At 35.7% G+C, this 15,088-nt stretch overlaps 1 protein-coding gene across 2 annotated transcripts in view; it reads left to right on the top strand.

The window, feature by feature from the left end:
• The window catches only part of LOC129749197 (pseudouridylate synthase RPUSD2-like), a 580,032-nt gene that overhangs the window by 457,308 nt on the left and 107,636 nt on the right, over positions 1–15,088 (top strand). For both annotated transcript variants that reach the window (XM_055744124.1, XM_055744123.1), the window contains one exon: positions 2,072–2,161. In XM_055744124.1, coding sequence (XP_055600099.1) covers positions 2,072–2,161 — 90 coding nt within the window. The remainder of the gene's footprint in view (positions 1–2,071; positions 2,162–15,088) is intronic.

Here is a 15,088-nt window from a genome sequence, read left to right on the forward strand (position 1 = left end):
TCCACTGGGGCTGTTTTCATTTTAACACCGTCGTTTTTACTGAGTCGTTCGTCGCTAAGCTGAGTGTTTTTCTGTTGTTTGCAGGGCCATGTTCATTAGCTTTCCGGAATTTACATCCATCTTGCTTTCGGTTTTTTTACTTCACTTCTGTTAGGCAAAACGCAGCCGGAAAGAATTTTTCGTTTCATCCCTGCTTTCAGCAGACAGACACTGAAATTTGTTTCGTAGGGGAGAGGAAGGCTATATGCGCATATTAAGGAAAGCACTCATTTTCTCCTATACTCCAAAAGATAGGAGTCTGAAAACTATATGCACATGAGCGGACATCTGTTTTATATACGTTAGTGAAATTTTTCTGTTAAAATCTCTTACAGTTTTTGTGAAAATAATTTTATAATAAAAGAAGTCAAAATAGCCGATTTCCGAAACTGGCGGGCTAAATGCGCATATTTATGTTTTTAGCTATATTTCATTACCACTTGCAATATTTTGATATTATTTAATTGAAAATGGTAGAAACGGATGTTAAGCATACGTCAAGGCCGAAATTTTGGTGAAATTTTTTACATCACTAGTTCTTTTGCATGAAACATAGTTAAGTATGCCATATGGCCATATTTCAGGTTAATATTTTGTTCATATTGTATTTTTATCGGATCAGTAGGAAGTTCTTCTTTTTTCGCTGTAAGATCGTGATTTGAGCGTAGATTTCATGTTTAAATGATAGAAAGTAAAAAATTTATAAGACTAATCTATTTTTCTTGATATAGGCATTTAACCTACCTTGATATGGGCATTCAGAACCTGTCTCTTATTCCAATATCTTATCATTTACAACTTTGCCAAAAGCTTCGATTTGTTGAATTTCCGATTTCCAGATGAATAGGAAAGAAAAACCACTAAAATTTGTGTTCACAGAATCTGTATGCACAATAATTAAAGTTCAATATATTATAACAAAACTGACAAAAATCTTGTTTGAATTTTTAAATTTTTTCGACTTTATATAATAATTTAATTTTTTTATGCCATGTGTTAAAAGCGTATTACCCTCAAACTGCACTGATTAGATATGATGAATCTCCAGCCATATCGTCAATCGGCTGTATGCGCATATTACCCAATATGCGCATATAGGAACACTTCCCCCTATCTTGTTTTCCTTTTCACATTTCTCAACTGTAACTTGTAGCAATTTTTCCTCCCCGCCGGCCGTCATCGTCGTTGAGTAAGCAAATGAATTGAAATTCAATCCCACCCACTAGCGATGCGATGTGAACGAACGAAATTGGGTGAATTGAGCAAAAAAAAAGGAAAATCATTAGAAGCACATCCGCTTTTTGCTCGGTTTAATTTTCAGCTTAACACACAAACAAACAACAATCACCTGGCTGCCTGGGGATGGCCGTGGAAAATAAAGAAAAACGTGACACCTACCCATTTGTTTTGCCTCCATTTTTCTGCTTTCTGTTGCTTTCTTTCATCCCAAGGCACGTCCAAGCTTCCAAAATTAGACCGTGATGATCCGCAGGAAACGATCAATTCTAGAATAGTCGGCAGCACAAGATAGAAAACCAAAAAAAATAAAGGAAAAAATGTTGTAATACACCTCCCACCACCCACATGGCTCTGGAAGACAATGGCCATATGCTGAGCTGTCGATGCCATTTCGTTTCTAAACAAACTTTAAATTTTACTCTATAGAGCCGTCATGAGACGACCACGGCCGGCAGCGTGTAGCTTATTTACGAACTCAATTTAAGACCGACCCGCGTGGGGCGGGATGAGCTCATAAACATTTTCCGGAATGGTTATTAGAGAGTAAATTTTCCATTATCACAACATGTGTTTGCGGGCGGGTGGTTCAGGTTCAGGTCCAAAATAAAAAATTAATGTTAAATCGAACCCGGGAGCTGCCGATTATTTTGGTAACGCATTTACTAAAGCAAATAAATTACCCATTTGTTGACTCCAATAATGTTTTTTCGCAAAACAAACAGTCGAGAGTAGTTACAGCTCTGGAGGAAAGTTACTGACAATTTATTTTGTTTTTTTTTTAACTTTTTTTCAGATTATAATGTCCGAGAAAGACAAAATCAAACTGGTCTCGACCGAGAAGCGGAAAGCTGACGAAAGTGAACCGGCCAAGGATCTCAAAAAGGTAAGTTTTGAAGTTTTTATCACTTTTTGAACCTATACAAAATTTATAGGTGTGTACTTTTTTAGTTTATTTTCACTAAATGTTTACTTTTCTCTACAAAAATAATATAGACATATGTACATTAGACTGCCCCAAATGACCCGACTTTTGAAAAAGTTATACGCTGCAGGCTAAAATTGATCCTGGGTCTAGTACAAGATCTCATGCCAAATTTGGGCCAGATCGGACCACGGGAAGGGGTCGCTCAACGGGCCTGAAGTTTGTATGGGATTTTGAGACATTTTGTTCGAGAGGAACATGAAAAACCAGTTTTTCGTCAATAACTTTTGTTTCCTTTGACCGATTTCTTTCAAAAACGGGTTTTCTTAAAGCCTAAATTATGACAAATATTTTATCCTAAGGTTTCATTTCAAATAAAGTTAAGATAAAAAAGTTATTAGGCTTCAAAAATTGGCTAACTTTTTTAAGGGTGATATTCATCACTGATTTTATGAGGCGACTAAATGTCCGACCAGAACACTCAATGTGAAATACATGCCGTTTTTTCAAATAATTACCGATTTTAACCATTGTTATTGCGCTCGATTGCAATTTTTGATGTTTTTCTAATATTTGAGTTTGGATGATATTCACTTGATAGTTCAAAGAAGCAAGGGCGGAAAAATGCTTGACAATTTAAAAGAAAAATTGCATAACCACAGGGGCTTAAGAGCATGACTGGACGAATTATCATTTAATTGGAATCATAAAGCGTTGGTACATGTGTTTTTCGATCTAAATAAATTGTTGGCAGTTGAGTCGCCCAGAGGTGGAAATATGTACAATAGACTGCCCCAAATTTGTATGGGAAGTTCAAAACCTGTGAAATGTTTTGCGCTGCAGGCTAAAATTGATCCTAGTCCTAGTACAAGATCTCATGCCAAATTTGGGCCAGCTCGGATCACGGGAAGGGGTCGCTCAACGAGCTTGAAGTTTGTATGGGATTTCGAGACATTTTGCTTGGAAGAAACATGAAAAACCTGTTTTTCATCAATAAATTTGGTTCTCGTTGGCCGATTTCTTTTATAAACGGTTTTTCTTAAAGGATGGTATTAATCACTGTCAATGAGTTTGGGCGGTCGAACATATTGACGCCTCATTAACAGTAATGAATACCACCGTAAAAAAGTTAGCCCATTTTTGAAGCCTAACAACTTTTTTATCTTAACTCTTATCGAAATGCAGTCTTTGGATGAATATTGATCATAACTTAGGCTTTTAGAAAAATTGTTTTTGAAAGAAATCGGCCGACGGGAACCAAAGTTATTGATGAAAAACTGTTTTTTTTATTGGCATCACAAATCGTCCAGTCATGTTCCTAAGCCCCTGTAGTTATGCAATTTTTCTTTTAAATGGTCAAGCATTTTTCCGCCCTTACTTCTTTGAACTATCAAGTGAATATCATCCAAACTCAAATATTAGAAAAATATCAAAAATTGTAATCGAGCGCAACAACAATGGTTAAAATAAGTCATTATTTGACGAAACGGCATGTATTTCACATTGAGTGTTCTGGTCGGACATTTAGTCGCCTCATAAAAACAGTGATGAATATCACCCTTAAAAAAGTTAGCCAATTTTTGAAGCCTAATAACTTTTTTATCTTAACTTTATTTGAAATGAAACCTTCGAAAAAAATATTTGTCATAATTTAGGCTTTAAGAAAACCTGTTTTTGAAAGAAATCGGTCGAAGGAGACAAAAGTTATTGACGAAAAACTGGTTTTTCATGTTCCTCTCGAACAAAACGTCTCAAAATCCCATACAAACTTCAGGCTCGTTAAGCGACCCCTTCCCGTGGTCCGATCTGGCCCAAATTTGGCATGAGATCTTGTACTAGACCCAGGATCAATTTTAGCCTGCAGCGTATGACATTTTACAGGTTTTAAATTTCCCATACAAATTTGAGGCAGTCTAATGTACATTCTAGAGGAAGCAGAGTGTCTGTATTTCATATATTTTTTTTTTGGAAAAATCTGTATCTCTGAAATTTTATTGATTTTTTAACTATCCCATGCTTATAAATTGAACATTTTTTTATAGAAACCATTTATTAAAATTTTTTTAATGTCAACAAAAAACTGAGCTTATTTTTATAAACCGGGTTTTAATCCTAATCCTATCTTAGAGAAAGCTCAAGTGTTTATATTATAACTTTTTAAATCAACAAAACCTCATTTCAATTAACCAAATGTATTTTTTGCAAAACTTCAAGATTAAAACTATAAAATGAAAGTTAAAAATTTTGTTTTTTTTTATTTCTGATTAAAGTTTCATGTGAAAAATGCAATAACTCTATAGGAGGCTTGCGATATAACTCAGTTGGCAAATCATTTGCCTTCTGAGAAGAGGTCTGCAAATTTGAGCCCAAGAGAAAACATCGAACACAGTTGTACCGGATAACTTTCCCAATTACTGTGATAAACAAAATCTATAGTGCTTCAACATTAAATAGAGAATTAAGTTACTTTAAAAGGCAGCAAATGAATTTAATTTTTCATTTTTAAATTATCCGATATTGAATTGCTCATCAGATTACCTTAGTTATAACTCAAAACTTTGTTTATATATTTCTTCATCCAGGAGTTGAATGTGATAAAAATTCAAATATGTTAAGAAATCTCCGATTAAATTCACTTGTTCTGGAATCTATTTCCGCGTTATTTTTAAATAATGTTCCTCCTTTTTTTGTTTTCTAAATTTTATCATGACGGGGGATCCCATTTTCAACATAAACTTTCAATCAGAAGCTCATTAAGATGGTTAATTTCAAAAGATAAATCTCATCATATGGAAAAAAAATCTGGATCTGGAAAAAAAACGTAAAATTTATACAAAATTTATACAGTACATACACATGTTTGTATATTCAAATTTTGGAATATAATAAAACTTTAAGAAAAATAAAACAGAGCGAACTTATAACTTTCAAATACCAGAGGCGTATAGGTTAAAAAAGGTTTAAAAATCAATTTTAGTATGAACCTGAAACTGCCAAGTCAAAATAAGATTCATAATTGAAATTTAGCACAAAAACATTTAATAAAAAAAACAATTCGGAAAAAGCAATTCCAACTGTTAAATGAAAAAATAACATGCACTGAGTTAAATGAAAAAATAACATGCACAATAGACTGAGTCGATTCGGGATCTTTTTTTAATTTTTCAAACCCTGGGGTCTGAAAAGCTTCGTCTTGGTCCAGAACTCATCCATGATTTTTTGCAGAATTTTTAAGTAACGTTTACATGAGTAAATTTGAACTTTTAGGTTTGTATGGGAAAATTGAATATTTTGTACTGAAAAACCAACATCATTTTTGTTTCTTCTGTGGAACCAAGGCAGTTGATGGTTTTCGAATCAATTTATAAGTTCTTGAAAGGAAATTTTCTGCTGAACAACTTTGTTGAAGATCGTAACTTCGTATCTTGTTAGGCAAAAAAAATTATAAGCTGTTTAACAGGGCAATGTCTTTTCGCAATGATAAACAATAAATTCAATTGACATCACTGCTGGAGCCTCGCGAAGTATTGCATGAAAAGTAGTCATGCAATACTTTGCTAGGCACCCTGCAGCGATGTCAATTGAATTTAATGTTTATCATTGCGAAAAGACATTCCCCTGTTTTACAGTTAAAAACTTTTTTTTCTAATAGAATATGAAGTTACGGTCTTCGACAAAGTTGTTAAGCGGTAAATTTCCTTTCAAGAATTTACAAATTGGTACAGAAACCATAAGCAGGCTCGGTTCCACAGAAGAAACAAAAGTCATGTTGATTTTTCAGTACAAAATATTCAATTTTCCCATACAATCTTTAAAGTTCAAATTTACTCATGTAAAGGTTAGTTAAAAATTCTGCAAAAAAATCATGGATGAGTTTCGGACCAAGACAAAGCTTTTTAGACTCCAGGATTTGAGAAATTCAAAAATGACCCCAAATCAATTCAGTCTAATGCACAATTCAGATTTTAAATAAAAAATGATAAATATTCAAAATTCGAATATTTTAGAAGATATGAGGTTCTCAGAGCCAAAACGGTATAAGCTCAAAAGTCATGGTTCTTCTGATTCAAGGATCGCTAAAAGAATGAAAAAAAATTATATCGGGAGTTTATTTGGTTCTTAGATTGCTCGAAACTCATCCACATTATAGAATAAAGCAATTCTTAGCAAAAGTTTGAAATTTGTGACACTTTCTTTTGCAAAGTTTCACATCATAACGTTGCGCATCTTTTGAATTCAATGTTGATTGAAAATCTTAATCCAAAGTTAACTTTGGATTAAATATTCATAGTACTGCGTTATTTAAAAAATCATACATACAAATTGAGGGTCAAATACAGTCCAAATAACTTTTTAGTTTCAAATTTACATTAAAAAAAATTAAAAAATATTAGAGACACATTTTTGTCACTTTTTCAAGATCTGAAAATGTTATTAGGAAAAAATGTCAAAAAATTTGCCTTTTCCATAAATTGAACCAGTGCGACCTCTAAACATCATTTTTCTAAGTCGTCGGCTTACAAAAGTTTGTTTTTACACCCTTAGCAATCATTTGAAGGTTGAGCCCCCTGAATCCCAGATATAGTGCAATTTTGGGCCACCCTTATGAATAATCTCCTCAAAAAATATTTCTTACAGAACCTAACAATATATCCGATATATTATAAATCAACTTTTCAAAAATTAGTAGTTTTTTACTTCTAAGAAAAAAACCTTGCAGAAGTTTTATACTTGTTTTTAATTTCCATTTGAAAAGAATAATAATTTAAAGGAAATTTCGTAGAATTTTAAAACATAATTTTTTTGCTATTTAAAAAAAGCAAGAGTTTACACGTCCCACGGTTTTCATATCATGCCTCAAATAATCATGATTTTTCTAAATAGTAGACTTGAAGTTTTTTCAAGCCTGTTTTAAATAAACGATAATAAATTGATTTAAATTCGATTTTTTGGTTTTACTATAAGTAAAATCATTTTTTTTTAATTTCTTATAGATTATCATTGTTTTTTTTTTGTTCAAAAATAAATATTTTCGATTTTTCAACAAAAATTAGAAGTGTTAGACAAAATCTGTGATTATAAATGTTGTAAGTAGGCACCAAAAATACTGTTCTTCTGTATAATAAATTGGAATATAATGACGGTTAATGAAGGATAAAGAAAAAACTGAAGGCATCATAAAAAGTGGAGGAAATCAAATTTGGTGTTTAATTTTTTAAGTCTATCAATATGATGATTATGGTTGGAAATTTCTATGGTTAAGATTTAAAAAGCACACATTTGTCAGTCTAATTTCCAAGTTTCATAATTTATTCAGTTCATGTCAAGAGACCCGTATAAAACTTATTTTGCTCATGCTCTTCACAAAATTTGATCAAAATTAGAAAATACTATTGATTTAATTGATAAATATAAAATCAAAATTTAACGTTGAATTTGTTTGATTATTACTTAAACTTTAACAATGCAATGCTTGGATTCGCCCTCTGGAACGAAATTTGGTAAGATTTTATTCCAAAAAAAATCCAAACGGTTTAAAATATTTCTTATATTTTTCAGTAAGATACCATAAAACGGAGTGGCCAACGGCAATAATGAGTATATTTGACAGGTTTTCCTGCTCATATTATACCTGTCAACTCAAAATTTGGTTTGTTTGGTTAATCGATTTGAAATACAAACAAGTAAGGACCATTTTTTTTGCAATCATTGCCTATTTTTTTAAGGCGTTTTATTTTACAAGGTCACAATAATAGTTTAGTAATTTTTTTGAGCTCCTTTATATTTAAACTTATTTTAACTGTGATATAGCAGTAATTTTGACTTTAAAAAATCCAATTTAAAATTATTTAAAAATATGATTAAACTCACAAAATTTTACTATTTAATATTATTGGTTGATTTGTGCTGCAGGTCTTTAGATATTCCCCAAAACTTCAAATTTGGTTCATTTCACACATGACCTGTTGAAGGTTTTTATATTCAGAGATGTTGAAGCTAGATTTTTTTTTTTTTGAAAAAGTTAACCCATATCCCATCAAAACCGGGAAAAACTTCAATCAAGAATATAAATTTTTCTATTCATATACAAGTTACTAGAGTGAACTTATATTCGAAAGCTTTACACACCGTTAACTTTGTTCTTCGATGAATATTTGGGAAGCTGAATTCAAGTTTCTGCGTGTTTTTTCCATCAAGTTTCCTTTTTTCATCAAATGTTTAAAATAAGGAGCCATAAGAGTTTAAATTGATAAATTATGCATAAAAAAACATTGTTTTCAGTATCAAAATTTCAGTGCCAGAATTAATATTAGAAACTCAGGCTCAGCATGATGTTTCAGATTCAGATTCTGAATACAATTTGATTCAGAACGAACATAACTTTTGTACCATTGGGTAAAAAATCAACCAGATTTTGCACACTTTCTCATTGATGTGTACTGTCTACATGCTGTCGAATTCGAAGTCGTGATTTTCGATTCAACGAAAATGGAGGTGAACCAACACGATTCGAGAGAAGAAATTCTTTCCAAGCACTTGGAATACCAGCAGTCGCACCGGCAGTTGGGAAAAATGTTGAACATTCACCATTCAACCGTCTCCAGAGTGATTGGAGAGCCGTGATTTGGCAAAAAAGATCGGCATGTCGCAGAGCTGCGTCCAGAATGCAAAGAAGAGAGCTGGACTACATACATACAAGGTATAGAACTTCCCAAACCGCGATGAGCGGCAATAATCGACGACTTAAAGTCGGGCTCGGAAGCTCTACGAGCAAATGCTGACAAAATATGGCTGCTGTGTGATAGACAAGTGACAACAAATTTAACCCTTCGTTTCATGTTGAAAAGGATGTGTACATCAAGAAAAAAATACGTTTTTCCATTTTTCCACATATTAATTGTTGCAAATTTGTTACTTTATGAAACGAAGGGTTAAGAAGAAGTTAATTTCGAAGTTCGCCTCCAAATATCTCGTTAGGCAGGCCATCTGCTCTTACGGACTGAGGACTCAAGCCTTTCTGACACCGCCGATTACCAAAAAACGCTCTGTATTGGTCGGTGTTTTTTCATCTTCCTTTGTCTTTGATGGGAATGGAATGGGAATAGGATGGAAATGGGATAGGAATTGGATGGGAATGGGATGGTTCAGTTTTTTTGATTAGATCCTAGGCTTCAGCCCTTTATCTTATTATATAATATAAATGACACCTAATAACTACATACAGTAATTGTTAATTTGTAAAAGAGCATTGCACAATTCTACTTTTGATTTGTTCTCTGGAGATGCTTAGTTGAATAATATCGAAGTTTGCGATTAAATCCTTAAGAAACAGTGCGTCGATCAATTATCTTCGGGTTTCCAGCGTGTCCAGCGTGCTGGTATGCACCAGACTCGATACTCCGACATTTCTGCTTGCCGCCCAAGGTTTCTTAAAGCGTATTTCAAGAACTTCTTCTAAACTCTCTCTAGTCTGTTGTTGTGTATGGTGTAGTACGGTCGCCACACAATGCCGGCATATTCAATGACGGTCCCAACTAATCCAGTGTAGATAGAGACAATCGTTCAGGGATTAGCCAGTTCGTGACAGATTCTACTAACCATTCCGAACATAGAATTTGCTTTAACTACAACTTTTTCGATGTGTTTTGAAAAAGTTAACTCCGCATCCAACTCCACTCCTAAGTCTTTTACTGAGCTTTGCCGAGCAATGATGAAATCGTTTTCTAAGCGGTATTCATAAGTGATATTGCTTATTTTCCGAGAAAATGTTATCACGTTGCATTTCGATGAATTGATCTTTAGGCCGAATCTACTGCAACCCTTTGTGAACCTGTGCAAGGCATTTTGCAGAGTCACGCAATCCTTCGGGTGACGAATAGGCAAAAACATAAACCAGCGCGAACACATCAGTCAGCACTTCAGGAAATTCGTTAATAACAGTAATGAAAAGAAGGGGTCCCAAGTGACTCCCTTGTGGAACACCACTGTTGACCGAGAAAGTACTAGATCTCACATTCTCTAATTTGACGTATTGCGTTCTTTCGATCAGATACGAACGAATTCATTGGAGACAGGATCCGGTTATTCCATTCTTGCATAATACCGACAGTAGAGTGTTTATATTGATTACGTCAAAGGCTTTGGACATGTCAGTGTATATTGCGTCAGCTTGAAAACCTTGCATCATCTACTGGGGATGGGAATGGGATAGAAATGAGATGAGAACGGGATGGGAATATGATGGGAATGGGATGGGAATGAGATGGGAATGAGATGGACAGAGGACGGGAATGAGAAACTAGTAACTGTTCTCTAGCCGAATTTACATACACACGCACAGCTCATATTGGCTGGTGGTTTTTTTGCCGTCTTGGCTGGAAACAAAGAATGATTTTTTATCTAGTGCTGGTATACATGCAGATTGCAAACACAGCGCACGGTTGACAATATCCGTGCCGGCTGATTGTTTCCATCCTGCTTTGTTTTGTGATTGATTGATAAATATTAGAAACCTTAAACGGTTCGATATTAACTATTGAGCATTAACCAATTGCCATCGGCTTAAAATTTGTGGAAATGTTGGTATGGAAGTTTTTATTACATAATTTTTAGAGATAAATGTTAAGTGATAAGTGATCTTAAAAAAGTGATAAGAAGATAGGAATATGAGGCTCATTATATCGAAGTGATATGAATAAAGCATTAGCAATTCGAATTGCTATTTTTTAACAGTTTCTGTTTCGGTTCGTCCGAGATAATGAGAGCGGACTGTATTCTGTTGCTGTTGAACGACCAAAACTTAACACACTGGGGCACTTATTTTGTTTGCACTTTGTCCAGTGGCACTTATGGGTGAGCCTTTGGGGTCCTATCGTGGGCAATGATGGCTCCACGGAGTTGATACACTTTCGGATTAGCACGGGACCTTCGATTAAGTGAAATACTTGCACTTTCTACTTCAAAATGACTTTTTATTGTGGCAGTCAACCAAATGAGATGTGTAAGAACGCGATGTGAACTCTGTGACGACTTGGGGACGGAATGAATCGGTTACATAATTATGCACAAGCAGAGTATCAATCATCGACAAGTCTTCGGCAATAATCGGCCGAGAAATACGTCTTCTCAGAGAGAGAATTGAACTGACAGCATAGTGGTTGGGGTGGCTCTGACATTATGGCAACAATTATTATCGATCCAGAACAGTTTCGTTCGAAAGACAAGTAAATTTCAAGTTAAGGATTTTTTTTCTTTTGTTTTTTATTATAAGTGAAGCAAATGCTTTCATTTTCTGCTATTCCTAAATTCAAAACGCTTCCGAACTTAAAGCTTGCCTCTTATTCAAATCACTTAAATTTCATACTTTGTTTTGTCGGTAAGAATTTAGTCTTACAACTGTCACCAAACCAGTCATAAATAACACAGTAGAGTGATTCACAAGTGTGTGTATTGTAATGTTGACAGTAAAATTTGTACAATGCAAGTCCATGTATGTAATTCCTTTCCAAGTCTAGTCTATAGTCAAGTTTTCTACCGAGATAACCTCTTGACTGAATAGCGTAAACACGACTTTTAACAGTTTTAGAATAAATTCCGTTCCCTCCATGCTAGTTGCCACTTTTTATTGTGCCACCCGGCTCGTGAAGCTGCTGGCAAATCTGCGACGATTTTACAATGCAAGCATGCAAGCGTTCCTGCTACTTGGATGCATCGCATGCATCGAGGCGCTTCCTCTCTCTAGGCGTACGTTTGCGTTTCGAGGAAGAAGCTTTTTCGTGAAACGACAACACACGAACCGGGCGTAATAAAAATGTAAATTCACTTTAGTGCGCGCAACAAAATCGATGACATGGCTCCGGTAGACGGACAGCAAAAAGGGAAGTTTGCTGATGTTTGAAGGTTTTGTTGAAGCAGGAACACGGACAGGCAGAGTGACACGATATGCATTCGAAATGCATTTTACATCGTTGTCGTTGCGTTGCGTTTAAGGTGGAACTTTTACGAGCAACTCCTCGTCGACAACAACAAAGTAGAACCACGCAATATTATTAGTGCCCAAGCGTGCGTGAAAAAAGGCGCACGGCTCAAAAGTTGAGATGATATTGGATTGGCAGTTTTCGCAAAAAGCTTTGATGGCTCAATTTCCATACATACCGTATGTTGTTGCCGGTCGTGTTCGATTAGTGAAAACATGTTCGGTGTTCACCCATTGGTGGTTTATTTCATTTTTTAATCATTTCTGAATGGGAAAAAAAGGGCTCATGTATAATAGTGAGTTTCATACATGTCAATAATAAGCGATGACTCGACCAAATGAAAGAGAAACTGAACTATCCTCTTTGTAAGTCCTAAAATCCGGCGCTTTTGCAATCCCTACTGAACATCTATGTGTTTGTCTGGCCTAGCAAAACCAATCTGAAGCAATTACCAACCTGCAGAACACGGAATTTCAAAGTGCTTTTTGTAAGAGATAGTTTTTTTTGAACATAAAACTCCTTTTCTCCAACTGAAATACAGTGCATCTGGATTCTTGACGATGCTGTTTGCTGTTCAATTTCTAGGGCTTGGGCCATGCCGCCGTTTCAACTTCCAAATGAACAGGTCCAAACTTTTCCGAACTGATGCTGGTGCAAACCCATGCTCTCAGAAAGACGACACAATTGACAAAATAAGCAGCACCATTTAATTTCGGCATACAAAAGTTGCCGCCTGGCCCTTAAAACTGATGTGAAGCGACAATTTTGCAGATCCATTCATTTTGCCTGGCTGTGATGCTGCTGGTACAAAACCGTCTGGCAAGTGAGTGGAACCCGACTTAGAGTGGGTACTGAAAATAAGTTTCTTCAAGTTTAATTTATACTTATGATAAATTTGTGTTGTTTTTAATGCCCTTAACTTAAATTTAAAAAAATGTTTGAAAACATGAACATTAGAGTGCCCCAAATGACCCGACTTTTGAAAAAGTTATGGGCTGCAGGCTAAAATTGATCCTAGGCCTAGTACAAGATCTCATGCCAAATTTGGGCCAGATCGAATCACGGGAAGGGGTCGCTCAACGAGCCTGAAGTTGTATGGGATTTTGAGACATTTTGTTCGGGAGAAATATGAAAAACCAGTTTTTTATCAATAACTTTGGCTCCCGTCGGCCGATTTCTTTCAAAAACGGTTTTTCTTAAAGCCTGAATTATGAAAAATATTTCATCCGAAGATTACATATCGATAAGAGTTAAGATAAAAAAGTTATTAGGCTTCAAAAATTGGCTAACTTTTTTAAGGATGGTATTCATCATTGTTAAAGAGTCGAGGCGGTCGAACATTTCGTCGCAGCATAAGCCGTGATGAACACCACCCTTAAAAAAGTTAGCCCATTTTTGAAGCCTAAAAACTTTTTTATCTTAACTCTTATCGATATGCAGTCTTCGGATGAAATATTTTTCATAATTCAGGCTTTGAGAAAAACCATTTTTGAAAGAAATCGGCCGACATGAATCAAAGTTATTGATGAAAAACTAGTTTTTCACATTTTTCCCAAACAAAATGTCTCAAAATCCCATACAAACTTCAGGCTCGTTGAGCGACCCCTTCTCGTGATCCGATCTGGCCCAAATTTGGCATGAGATCTTGTACTAGGCCTAGGATCAATTTTAGCCTGCAGCGCATAACATTTCACAGGTTTTGAATTTTCCATACAAATTTGGGGCAGTCTAATGAACAAGAATTTCTGTGATTGAGAAAAGTATGATTTGAAGGTTTATTTTTAAACATCTTCAAATTGGTCCCATTTTGGCATCTCAACTGACTCGGGATCAAGCCCCCAGAAACGGAAAGCTTTCGCACAGTTTCCATCGGAGTTTTCCCGGATGTTTCACGTCGCAAACTTTTCCCATCCGAAACAATAACCGAAATCGTGTCGCAGATGGAAAGCGGCTGCTGTTTGTAGGAGGCAAATAGTTTTTGTTTTTGGCCTTTTTTTGCAGAAGTTTTTCTCATTCTTCAACTGATACCAACAACGAACGGGCTGATAAACTACTGGTTATGAATTTGCCTCCGGAATATTCTGTGCGTGTGTCTGTGTTTATTTGCAATTGCATTTTTCACTCGGTTGGCTACGCGAAAAACAGAACAATTTTCGGGCACATAAATGGAATAAATGGGCCAGCAATCGAAAGTTTTGGTAGAACAGCTGCTGCTCCTAGAAAGATGTATGTTGTGAACAAAATAGATCACAGTTTTTGTTTTGTCAAATGTAACTGAATGGACGATAGGAGCTTGTTTAGAATTGATTTGCTGTACATGTGAGTGTTGCATCGTTTATACTTTCCAATAGAAGTCAATTTTTTCAGCCAAGATTTTTAAAGAGTATGTTGAAATCTTTTCTAATTCTACAGTTTTTCATTTCAGTTCTTTCTAAGCCACTTTTTATCGCTCGTTGAAAAATGAGAAGGAGGTTTTTAACCATTTGATGCAAAGTGTTGTTTAAATTGAAATTATCGTGTTAACCACGTTACCTTCCACGGCCTTACGACCTTCCACGGCCTTACGACCTTCCACGGCTTTACGACCTTCCACGGCATTACGACCTTCTACGGCATTACGACCTTCCACGGCCTTACAACCTTCCACGGCCTTACGACCTTCCACGGCCTTACGACCTTCCACGGCCTTACGACCTTCCACGGCATTACGACCTTCTACGGCCTTACGACCTTCCACGGCCTTACGACCTTCCACGGCCTTACGACCTTCCACGGCCTTTCGACCTTCGACGGCCTTACGACCTTCGACGGCCTTTCGACCTTCGACGGCCTTACGACCTTCGACGGCCTTTCGACCTTCGACGGCCTTACGACCTTCGACGGCCTTACGACCTTCGACGGCCTTACGACC

The sequence above is a fragment of the Uranotaenia lowii genome, chromosome 2, assembly GCF_029784155.1.
Source record: "Uranotaenia lowii strain MFRU-FL chromosome 2, ASM2978415v1, whole genome shotgun sequence".
NCBI lineage: Eukaryota > Metazoa > Arthropoda > Insecta > Diptera > Culicidae > Uranotaenia > Uranotaenia lowii.